At 40.4% G+C, this 12990-nt stretch overlaps 2 protein-coding genes across 10 annotated transcripts in view; one reads left to right on the plus strand and one right to left on the minus strand.

Annotated features, from left to right (window-relative positions):
* astn1 (astrotactin 1) overlaps positions 1-7513 on the plus strand; it is a 435323-nt gene extending 427810 nt beyond the window's left edge. For all 9 annotated transcript variants that reach the window (XM_063461087.1, XM_063461088.1, XM_063461091.1 and 6 more), the window contains one exon: positions 3917-7513. In XM_063461087.1, coding sequence (XP_063317157.1) covers positions 3917-4154 — 238 coding nt within the window. In that variant the 3' untranslated portion in view covers positions 4155-7513. The remainder of the gene's footprint in view (positions 1-3916) is intronic.
* Positions 7514-8934: 1421 nt separating this feature from the next.
* Positions 8935-12990, minus strand: part of pappa2 (pappalysin 2) — a 79923-nt gene continuing 75867 nt past the window's right edge. Inside the window, exon 27 of the mRNA XM_063462610.1 lies at positions 8935-10174. Within this exon, the coding sequence (XP_063318680.1) occupies positions 10064-10174 (111 nt within the window). The 3' untranslated portion in view covers positions 8935-10063. The remainder of the gene's footprint in view (positions 10175-12990) is intronic.

Genomic DNA, 12990 nt, shown 5'->3' on the forward strand with positions numbered 1-12990 from the left:
GAGGCTCTCCCTTTGGCGTCACCTAGCCGCCACATTGTGCTGGCGTCTGGCGTAGGCGAAGGGCCAATCCCCTGGCACAATCTTATCTCCCCAGAAATTATGGCACGGGTCTTCACGGGGTGAGCCCCAGCCGGTCCACCTGGGCCTCCCCACACAGCAAAGGGAGTTGCCACAGGGACCACTCCTCAGCAGGCCACTGCTAAACCACGCCCTAGGGGTCATCTCCTTCTTCCATCCAGTGGAGCGTCCTGCAGCTGATCGAGTTGTTGTTGCTGCACCACCGCCTGCTCCCGATACAGGGTGGCCAACTGTGCCACCATTTTCACCAGTTCCACTATTGTCTGTGTTGGTAATGGGTCCATTCTCCCACTGCTGTGTTTCGGCACCACTGAAACAAAAGGACCCAAAGCACACAGCATTGCAGGTCCAGTGATCTTTATTTTCAGTGTTTTCGTGCTTTTCTAGGAGCAGCTTTCCAGCTGCCTTCTTCACTCCACACCACTCCCGTCAGATCCTGGCAACCTACTGAAACAGGGAAGCCATGATCAGGTGATGAAGAACAGCTGTGTGGGTCAGCCTCCCCTGACACCACACCCTGAATCCACTGCTCCACCCTTCCCCTGCAGCTGAGCCACAAACCACACCCTGTTACAGCTTGCAAATCAATATTAGACTGGACATAACAGCAGTGACAGAAGCAAGGAAGAGAGAAAGCATCATCAGCAGTTTTTCTGCTATGTCAACTCGCTTGACTGCAGTTTGCAGTCAATTTAAAAACTATTTCAGAAATGAAAGCTGTTGGTGTAAAACTGGTGCTGATGAACTGAGCTGAATGGACAGAGTGAGGATTGGAGCATCGTGCCTAATGTCTGATCCAGCTTTTTGGTTCAGTGTCTGGCTGATGGCTCATGTCGATTCATCCTTAATTTTTTTAACTTAGCAAGAAAGGTTTCCTGAGATTCTTTTCATTGGTGAAGTCTTATAGGCACATATCCAGCTTAACTTTTTTTTCTTGCACTCCATACTAGAGCAGCTTTATATGATCCACAATTCAAAATAATCCTTATTTATTTTATACCGGACCTTACTTCTGACTGGTTGTCTCTTGCTCTTTGTACACTCTCTAAGTGTGCTTGTTCATCACATTGACTGTTTGACCTGGCAGCTCTCATGTGTAAGCAGTTCAGTTCAATTTTCAATTCAGCTTTATTTATATAGCACCAAATCACAACAGTAATCACCTCAAGGTACTTTATGTTGTAAGGTAAAGACCCTGCAATAATAGTATAGTTCGCTAGTGTAATGCACTGTGGCTCTGGTGACTCTGGTGATGCTGTGGCTCTGATACGTCCAGCAGACTTGTGATTTGGTATAATGGGACCATCTGCCATGGAAGTGGTTCCTTGGCTAAAGAATGAGCAGAAACTGTGTGTGGAATGAACAAAATCTTCTCCCGCTGCCATTTTCTGACCTTAGACAAACACTTGACAAGGTTCCACTTCAGCAGCCAAATGGGCTGATCAGGCTTAATGGTTATTTATTGCACTGTGTCCCAATGAGATGTATTTATGTGAACTCTGTGCATCATGTTACTTGTGAAGATGATTATTCAGCTGGCCTGGTTTGGCCAAAGGACAAGATCAAGCATTTCATAGTCTCTCCTTGGTCTCTTGACGGTATTAGAGCAGTCCATCAACTGCATTTCTTCAACAGGACCGGTGCTTTAGTTACCCCTTATTTCTTCATTCATTCATTTTTCCACAGCTTTACCATCATCAGTTCTACCCAGACCTTCAGAAGCCACTGTGTGCTTTGGGTCAGATCTGGAATGTGTCAGTAACAGTGCACCTTACCCTGTGTGCTGCTTCAGACAGGAAGCAGCAGTGGATGACTTTGGTTTTAGGTTCTGTGATACAGTGATGTCACTCTACAATAACAGCAAAGCCACACTGTGATTTATGGACTGCAGACAGTCAAATGTATCTCATGGCGATTGAACATCAACACTAAGGTTCCACTTCCCTTCAGCTACTTGGCAGCAAGCTGTTCCCACAATCCTGGTTGCTGACTATCTTCTTGAGTTTGTAAAAGACCCTTGAAAACAACCAGTGCAAAAGACTGGGCCGCCTCGAGCTCTGGTTGAATGCTGCTGCAGTAATCTGTTGAAAACAATTTCAGGCAGTATCAATCAGCCCCAATATTAAAATCAGTAACAGGTGAAGAAAATAACGCTAATTTCATTACAAGCAATGCTCTGCTGGGAAACTTTGGCTCTTGGCATACATGCGGATGTTGCTTTGACACAAACCACCTCCCTAAAAATTGTTGCAAAACCAAGAACATACTTCTCCCCATAGTAACGATTCTCCCCAAAGGGAGCAGCCTCCCACAACAGAACGATGACCTGTGCAAAGCCATCCATGTTAGTCTCAAAAACAATGACAAGACCCCAGTATGTTGGTTCAGTCTTGAAACTCCCCAAATCAAAATCTGACTGAGCATCTGCAGGATCTGCTGAAGTCTGGTCCGTTGAGACCTTTCCCCCAATATGCAGAATCCAGTGCACCATAGGACACCTTAACCCTGGACAATATTAGGCAGGTGGCTAACAGTCTTGTGCCCGACCTCTGTAATTATAGGTTGGTTTTCCTCACCTGTCCCCTTTGTAGCCTTAGAGATGTCTTCAAACATCACTGAGTGAGAGTAATGTATGCTTATTTATTTTTAATGTGACTGACCGACTGCATTCCTACACAGTTCATTACCAGTTGACAAATACAAATATCTCAAATAAAGTCTAAACTTTCATTTAGTTCAAAATACAGCTGCTCGTTTTATTTCCAGAACTAGATCCACTGAACATATAACACCTGTTCTTAAACAGCTCCACGGCTTCCAGTTCACCTCCGTGTCAATTTCAAGATCCTGCTTCTCACTTTCATAAGTGAGAAGCAGGATAACCTCGCTCCTCCATATTTATCTGATCTTCTCCATACATACTCACCCCATCGTACACTCCGCTCTTCTTCAGCTTCCCTCTTGTCTGTTCCACCTGCTCGCCTGACTACCATGGGACTCAGAGCCTTTAGTTGTTCTGCCCCAAGACTTTGGAATGCACTTCCACCAGATCTCTGGACCACAAACTCCCTCACCACTTTTAAATCACGTCTCAAAACCCATCTATTCAGAACTGCATACACCTGATCTGTCTGTCTTAGTCCATTTTTACCTTGCTTAACTTTTATACTTTTATGCTTGTGTGGGTTTTTTTGTTTGTTTGGGGGTTTTTTTAACCTTATGTCTAAATTTTATTTGCCATGTTTATTATATTTTATTGCTGCTATTGTTCTTGTTTTATTGTAAGGTGACCTTGAGGGTCTTAAAGGCGCCTATAAATAAAATGTATTATTATTATTGTAAAATAAATATTCATGTACAGTGTATTTTATCTGATTTTCTTTCCACCCCTACCATTTTGGAGTAAAGCTTTTAGCATTTTAAAGGCTAGCATGCTACCACCACTTAGTGCTACAAGCCCTATAAAACTTCCTAAATGAGCTAACATTTCTGTGTCCCATTTTCTCATCTGACCATCAGTTTAGGAATCATCATTCATCTGTTTGTCATTCTAAATATGCCAGTAAGAAGCTCTGTAAGTTAAGCAATACTTGGTTCATTTATAATTTTGCTGATGTGCATGTGCGCTTGCTGATTTTTTGGGGTTTTTTAGGTGGAAAATGAAAAAAATGATATTAAAAAAACAACCAACTGGACTGCAGTCTTGTGGCTCCATGTTTTTAGTGTTGCATCCGTCACATGCAGGCTACTGACATATGTCAAGTATATATTTTTTGTGTCCATGTCTTGAAATCATCCACAACCACACTTTAATCCTTTATCTTCTTTGTCACAACAGGAAGGCTGGCCTCATCCTCTCGCAGCTCGATGAGCTCTCCCCATGGTGTAAGGGTCTCCTTCAGGAGCCAAAGATTGGTCTTCGCAGGATGTCCCTCAAGTTCCTGTCCTGCCGTTACACAGACACCAAGGTCTTTGGGCTTAACTGGTCAGACATGGGCCAGGATGTACAAAAGGCATGTGATGAGCAGATGCTCACTGTCATGTATAACGACTATGGCGAGCCCAGGGAGCTCTGAAGGTTTCAGATTTGATTTAGACGACAGCAGTTTACTATTGCAAATTGCAGTATTTGTATTTGTTGTCTCAAATGCTCCACATTATTTGAAAAAGCCATTAACTTTTTAAACTTAAATGGCTCCTGAATATTTAATGTATTACGGTATCCAGTGGTCTCTAAAGTCAGCTCTAAAGATCAGTTAAGAAAAAGGTCCTAAATTAATCCACGTCTCTTTGCTGTCCTTTGTTAGACCTTAAAGACTGTTCCTCCCTTTAAGTTAGTAAACATAATGCAGTCGTTGATGCTTTCACCAGAAGCATCTTTCTTCTTGAAGTTGATCAGTTCTCACTGGTCATTCTTCACTGCATATAAGACTTTGTTGTAATAAGTATTTTCTTTACTATACATTGTGATCTTATGGCCTGAAGCATCATTTTAGGTGAAGTGGATAATTTAGCATCAACACAAGCTTTATATTCAAATCAAGGCCGGTGTGTTTAACTTAGTGGGCATTCATCATGAAATATTGTGAGGGAGGAATGTGTGGACCAACAAAAAAAGAAGGCATCAGAATCCACACAACTCCAGCTCTCAAATCCAACTAACCCCAGGGTTATCCAGATTGAATCATTTGAGTGTAGGACGTCAGGCGAAAATCTAACAATGATGGTGTAAATGATACTTACTTGTGTTTTGTTTGATCATGGCTCATAGATATGGAATTACAAGACAATTTGTTTTTTTCCACTCTTTGTTGGCCACCGCCAACAAAGAGAAGGAAAGTGATTTTTTTCTCTTTAAAGCATTAATTTCATCCACAGAGTCACCTAGAAAGAAAAAAAAAGTGGTTTCATTCTGATTGGACATTTTCAGATTTAAACAGCTACTTTGTGCCTACTTAAATCCAAAAGTACCCACATCTTTAGATGTTTAGGGAAAACACAGGAAAGTTGTCCGCCAACCATCGGTGGCTATAGGAAGCCTAGATACAGTTAGTTGATTCTTGGACCTGATTTGTAATCTGGAGTCAACTTCATATGAAGTTTACATATAAAGTTGGCTTAACAGAGTCTGTCCAGTTCACTGTAGCCTCACCTTCACTGGCACATTCCAGCAATTGTTATAAAGGAATATTTTTCTGCTTCAGTTTTTAGTGGTTTTCATCCAAATGTATTATGAATGAATGCAGCAACTGCAGCAAGTGAACAGTTGTGCTAGACATCAAGTATCTGATGATGTGAATAGTTCTGGTATTGGCTGCTTAGCTGCGTGTAGTTCCTTATTCATCTGGGGCATTCTGCTTTTAGCTGCTACTCCTCCATGTATGGATTTTGGATGAAGTCAGCTTCACAGTATGTAGTTACAGACCTTTTGTCTGTTTTCTTGTCTTTCCAACATGCCGAAGAGTTCAAGACATGCAATATACTTCAGGATGTGTCATACATGATACTGGGAAAAAGGCAGTACCTTATAAAGTTCTGTTTCTATAAAAAAGGAGAGGTTGCATGTAGGCAAATAGAGATTTACTAGAAAAGCAAAACTTAGAAAGGTTAATTATGTAGATAATAGTCGGAATTATTTTAGTAGTATAGACATTCAACAGAAAGCCCTGTACATAACATTCAAAGTTTTAGTGATATAACCTGCTCAATGTAGTGTTATTTGCATTTAAGCTGTAGTACAGAAGGTGTAACAGGCATCAAAAACACATGATTTAAAATCTGTACAAATCCAATAAAAAACTGTCAAAACTATCCTTCTTCATTATTTTCAAGTTTTAATGTGATTTAATCCAGTGAATACTTTCAAAATGATCATTCTGTACTTAAGCTGTAGTTTAACAGCAATTTAATAATCTTAATTTTACGTGCACTAATCTGGTGTGTTTCTTGCCAGCTTATTCTTATTTTATTTGAATTGACTCATGTTATTATGATATGGTATTTTGGTTTGCATTGTATTAACTGTTGCTAGTAAGTTATAAATTAATAGTTTATTCAACTTTAGCAAATAGTTCTTTTACTGTTAACGGGCAAAATGAATACTTAAATACTTATTCTGTACTGATTTTGTGCTTCTCGTGACTTGGCATATTTGTAGCTAATCACCTAATTGTAAGGGTGGACTGAATGAATAGCGTCTAGTTACAAGTTACAAATGCCTAGCTCTCACATTAATGTTTTATTATTACTCACTACTTTAATGATAACCTAATGATAACCCAGACGGCTAATATTGGTCATTGATAAAAGTTAACCAGCTAACATTAACAGGTAGTCCAGATTGAACATTTATGATAATTCATTAATAATTTAATGTTTCAAAACAACAGTTTTATTGACCTCAACGAAATCTTTACAAAGATGTGTTATTGTTCATCTTTAAGACACTTAACCATGGTTGTTGTACTACTGTTGACATGTTCAGGTACTAGTGAGGGGACGAGCTGTGTGGCTAACAGTAACACTGTATGAAGTTCTGTCCTAACTGCTTTGTTAGTATCAGTACTGCTGTAAATGAGTTCATCTGATAGTTATTTTTAGTATCAGGCAACATCATATTTTTTTAGAATTTTGTTATCAAAAGGTACCATTAAGTGTCAGTTCTAGTGATATATCTAATAACTTACTAATGTTGTAACAGATCATATATATTAGATTTAACACAGATCAGATATAATAAGATGACACACTTTGTGTCAGAATGTACTCTAGTTTTGATTTGATATCATGACATTGTCTGTTAACAGGAAAAAGCTACTAGCTACAGTTTTATCCTCTATTAATTTATCATTTATTAATTACAGTTATTTTTAGGTGTTACTGTTACTTTAACTGTAGTTGCCAAGTCAAAGGTTGATGTCAAAGAAAAAAGATATAAACGAGCAGATGATTTTTAACAGTTCTCGTATGTGAATACTAAAATGAGCGCTTGTAGATTTTTGTATAGGCAGCAAAATATTTCATAAATGCTTCACATTAGAGCACAGTACGGTGTTTGACTTCTGTATATAAATGTACAACAATTGGTATTTTACATTTACATGTGCTTTACTAGATCCAATGATGTACTGTAATATCTGCTGTGTATCTCAGTCTCTGCACATTAATACACTGATGCCAGTTGTAAAATGACGAGCATAGGGTTCTTAATCTTCTGTGATCTGTAGATGATTCCTGGAATTCAGCTGAACTTTTGTGCTGAGCTAAACTGAAAACGAAATAACCAACGAAATAAAAAAAAAAGATATGGGGACCCATTTGAGCATTTCAGAAACATATGAAACAACCATCTACTATCTGCATGCTATATTGTATGTGGCATCATAAAGTCGACTTTTTCACTTTGATCTTTGCTACTTCTGAGAACAATAAAAGAATATACTACAAAAAGTGGCTGTATAGATATTTTTCAGAGCTTACTAAAGAGATTTTGCATGTGCACACTGATTGAAATTCATATAATTACTTGCAAGTTGTTCTCAGCAAGTGCTCACAAACTGTTATACAAACTGTTGGTGCTACTTAACTATTCAGAATTTTTGGAGCCAGACATTTGGACAAGAGGGTGAAATGGCAATTTATCAGCTAAAGCAGGGGTCCCCAATCTCAGTCCACGAGGGCCAGTGTCCTGCAGGTTTTAGATGTGTCCTTGATCCATCACAGCTGATTTAAATGGATAAATTACCTTCTCAACATGTCTTGAAGTTCTCCAGAGGCCTGGTAATGAGCTAATCATGTGATTCAGGTGTGTTGACCTAGGGTGAGATCTAAAACCTGCAGGGACACCGGCACTTGTGGACTGAGATTGGGGACCCCTGAGCTAAAGCTAGCAAGCTAGGTTATCTAGCTGCATTACCGCACTGTACATGTGCATTGCAGAGAGAACTAGCTAATTATCAACAGACTAATAAAATACTGGAATTCCACTCACCAAACCGAAAACATGCCTCTTACACAGGCAGAACCATACAACAAGAAATATAAATGCTACAATAGCATAAACACAATGAAGGTGTCCAGTTGAGTACTTGAATTAGTGAAAGTGAAGCTGCCTGTGTTGTTTGTCAATCAATTAGGATGAGTTATAAAAAAATCTCTTTATGCTGTTATGAAGTAGGAAATTATCCATAGAGCCCAACACTGCTGTCGAACCAGGCTGTAAATATGCTTTCCAGTGGTGTAAAGTTGGGTGGGGAGCCAACCTTAAGTAGAAGGACTTAAGTAGTAGAACTGCAGATGTAAATTTTTCATTTTCATTTCCAGGTTGGTGTTATAATGAACATCCACATTTCTACATATGACCATCTGGTAGATACTATTCTAAAAAAACAGGGCCTATATACTTTCTAAAGGACATGTCATCAGGAAGCTGAGTGGACAGATAACGATTTTAGTGAGTGTGAAGGCACAATTTAAAATTAATGCATGTTTGAGATAAACACTTGCATGATAATTTACACAGAGAGCCTGACTGATACCTAACCAAACCATGTCTATCGTGGGCTCCCTGCAGCTTCTGGTACTTACTGTAATCTCCAGAGCTTAGTGAAAAAGCAAAAAGCCTGCAAAGAGAACTTAAACATCAGATCTCACCATGCACTCTTTCCTTCTTCTCACTTTACATGTTAGGCTGTGCAAGTACACACACAGACAAATACAGTATCTATGTGCCAGTATGAAAGGCAGTGATTATTTAAGAATAAGGTTATTTGTGAGCAGGTCTCACACCGGGGGAAAAGCATCTCATCGATCCAACACGTAATTGACAGAATACAAATCCACAGTTGTAAGGGTCAATATAAAGTTGCTATTTATTTCATAGAATATAAAGTACAGTTTTGTAAAATATGACAAACAAACATGATTATACTTACTATAGATCCAATATAGTACTGGGGTAGTTTATTATTTCTAGATAATGGACACCAAAAGCTGTCTGACGTAAACACATGCAAGCAGATGTCTGTGCTGAGTGGATGATGTGACCAGGTTTCCCAAAGAAGTCTCCCTTTTTTTCTTTTCAATATACATCTTTATGTGCCGATATGTTTCAGTGAACCCTTGCGCCAGTAATGTTTGATGCTGCTAATGTTGTATTTATATAAGTGAACATTCTCTTTTGGGGTTCTTCTTTTTTTGGGAAGCCCTATGCACAAATTGTAACCTACTGATACACGTTTGTAGTAGAAATATTACTGACCTGTGTGGCTAATAGGTGATCTAATACATGTGTTAGGTGATCCAAATATATTAGTCTATATATGTTAGTCTTTACATACATGTATCCACTTAAATTCCTAACGACTACAAGGATCCGAAGCCCGTTCAGGTACAATGACAGCATTTGGGCGGATTCCATGAGGAAACAGGAGATTTTGCCTCGGCATTTTTTAAATACAGTCACTGTAATTGTGTTTTTCCCTCAGTAGCTCTTCCTGTGAGGACTGTGCCTGTACTGGACAGTTTCAGGCACATCCAGTTGTTTTAGTTGTTCACTATCCCGAGACTAATCATGTCCAGAACAGTACTCGAGTCCATTTACAAAAGTGATTTGATCCAATTATCATGGTTTGAATTTTAGAGGGGACGATAAACTGTTCAGCCAGGCTCTGATGTTGAAAACAGAATTATCTTCACAAATCCAATAGTGAAGATAACCTTTAACTTCTTAACAGGGAGAGAAAACATATTCATGTGTGGATATTGTTTTGCTGGACTGAACACAGGAATTCGAGTTTCAAACCACCATGACTCATATTTAATGCAGCTTTAACAGTAAAATGTCCTTTTATTGTACAAAGTCCGACTTCAATCACAATCGCTGCGTTATAAAATCTTAAAAACTGGATATTCTGTGTTTATTGTGGTGTATATTTTGTGGTTTGACTCCATTTAACTAAAGTTCAACTTATATCATCCCTCCATCTTATTGCGTCCCTCCTCCCTCCAAGTGCTTGGCTTTGCTCTTGTTCTCTTCTGCATCCGGATCCCGGCAAGTGCATTCATCCTGATTGCAGTCAGCTCCAAATTGAATGACCTGTCAGTAAATAAACACAGCATTCAGTGCGTGGCTTCCCAAAACTGCTATACATCTTTCAGTCTGTGGCTGAAACACACGACATGTGACTTCTCAGTTTGTGTTGTGCGCATTCCAGTTCTTAAAAGATGACTAAATCAAGAAAGCAAACATCCGGTGAGTTTGGTTTTCTCATCAAAGCCCGGTTCTTGCTTAGCTTTAATTCAATCTAAACCTATTCCATTGTAAGTGAAACAAAAAGCATAGAAACACATTCCGAAAAAGCAGTGGGATAGGAAGAAATATTACATCAGAACTTTGAGTAAAAGCAGAGTCATTGAGAAGGCCTCCCGGTAGGGTTGTTACATTTCAACTGTAGCAAAGAGCACAACTGTGAATGGCAAAAACAGACAATAAAGTATAAATTTGCTTGAACTGACCTAGCAGCATTGTGTTTGTGCTGAAAGCTAAGCACCCCTTAGTACTTGCTGCATTTCTTCACAGTTTCGAGGAGAGCTCCAACAGCCCCCCTGAGGCCGATAAAGCGCATGTCAAATGGTTCAACGTGGCCTTTGAACGGCAAGAAAAACCTTGAGGGTCTTTGGGGGGGGAGGGAGGGAAAGGAGGGCAGAACGCACCGCCGTGGAGGTGAACGGATGAACACATGTTAAGAATCAACAACGAGAGGCTGCCAGCTCTTGTCTAGGAAGCGAGCCATCACCACAGGTTGCAAAATAAACTCTGGTGCCCCGTGAAGCAGTCTGTTGCAAGAAATGTAAACATTCGCTCTCAGAGAGGAGGAGTGAGAGGAAGACTGAGCAAAAGAAAGGCAGGGGAAAGAAAAGTGTAGAAGACAGAGGGAGAAAATGAGCAAAGGTAAGAAGGAGAGTTGTAGGTAGCAGTTTGTCAGCCTTCACTGCTGACTGCACCTATTTCTGGACCCTGACGGCAGGGTGATACTTTCGCTGAGGGCTCTCAAAGTGCTGCACAAGAGCAAGCTTCACTTCAAATGCCAGCACTCGCATTTAAGACGGGCTGGCACGGCCATTAAATGTTTCCCTAACAGCTTCATCTTGACAGAAAGAAAGCCTAACAAGCTCTGGATGGAGAGAATGAGCCTGTTTTCACTTCATCCACACAAACAAAAGCCAAGTCTGTGTTTGAGAGATGCCTCCTGCTGTTTGCCGAAACCTATTCGCGAACAAAACCCGTGTGACGAAAACGTTTCGTGTAAAACCAAACAATATCACATATGACTATTGACTCAAAATATACAAAGTATTTCAGATATGCACAGTGGCCACAGTTGCAGAACAATCTAAACATTATCAACATTATCTGTTTATGTTTAATGATTAATAATACTGAAATGTCATGAACGTCCAGGCTTTTTGTGTGTGGCGGCAGTGAAAATAAGCAATGTGGGTCACGCTGTGTTAAAAACCTGTAATTGTCTACACCTGCATACATCGAGCCCCCTAGAAACAGAGAGTTCTGGAAAAAGGCTGAGCCTTCATTACCCCCCCTCTTGCTCCATCACCCTGCTGGAGCCGCGGCAGTCAGGATGCACACTCTCACGGCTGTTTAGTTCACTTCCTTGAAACGACCCCCGCTTGCTGAGTTGCTGTTTTACAGTGGCCGAGGAAACCGCAGACCGTCAGACACCTCGCTGCTCCCACACTTATACCCTCCACCTCTCCCTTCCCCTGTAAAAGAGCAGTTAGTGGCAGTCTGGCAGCTCATTTATTATGACGGCAGCTGCAGACTCGCTGAACTCCTCCATTTAAGAAGGAGCTGCCAGTGAGTCATGGTGTGCTGCGGACATAAAGGAGACAGCGGAGGTTCAGCCAACTGTAGGCCATAGGAATTAACAGGCAGGGACACCTCAGTGAGTGTCAGGAATATGTGGCTTTACAGTAGCCAAACAGCGTATATTTGACGGTGGTGGGAGAGCTGGGGAGTAAGCGACTTCCTAAATGTCAACAGGGGAGAGAAGTTCTCATGAAAGCACAGAAAAATAAGGGGAAAAACATGTGTTTATGTGGCCTGGTTTCCACCACAGGCTGACCTGGGCTAACTCATTATTATTCATACCATTCCTCTTAGCCACTTAATATATACAGCAATCATTTAGCGCAATTAGTGTAATGCGATACGTTTGCATCTCATAACGAGCATGAGCGAGCTGTCACCAGGGAAAGTATGTTAGGATGAATAAACACAAAGACAGCCAGCATGTTCCTCAAATAGAGGGACGTGCTGGGGATCCTTTGCAAGCCCAACAGAAAATTCCATTTTAAAATGCCATCTATGTTACATGCCTGCATCACACATTAAAACTGAAACCAGAGACGTTTACATTTAGAGCTTATTTTGGAACACAGCTTAAATAATACGGTGAGATTTGCACTTGGCATGTTATGTTCATGCCCAAGTCTGTGCCGACGTCCATCGCTTCATGTCGAAGGTGTGAAAACAGCGTAGCAGCATGATGAAAACCTGCTTATTTACAATTTGACTGGAAAAGCTAGCGGTGCTAGTCTCCTCCGTTGTTTAAAATACAGATGAGGGAGACTAAATAGGCGCAGTCGTTAACAGGAGCAAGGGGAAAGTAGCAGGGATCTGTGTTTGTTTGCTTAGCAGAAGTCTCCTGCACAGTGCTCATGCCAAAAGAGACAGATTTCTACTACTGTAAACAGGAAGAATCTGCCTTTGAATCGAGCTTCAGCTTCTTCTAAGCTCCATCTTCATTGAAAAATGCCTGAGGAAGCCAAATAACACTTTTTTTTTACAGTAGATTGAAGGTTCTGTTTATTAAAAATGACCCAACAAATAAT

Source organism: Pelmatolapia mariae, linkage group LG18 (genome assembly GCF_036321145.2).
Source record: "Pelmatolapia mariae isolate MD_Pm_ZW linkage group LG18, Pm_UMD_F_2, whole genome shotgun sequence".
Taxonomy (NCBI): Eukaryota; Metazoa; Chordata; class Actinopteri; order Cichliformes; family Cichlidae; genus Pelmatolapia; species Pelmatolapia mariae.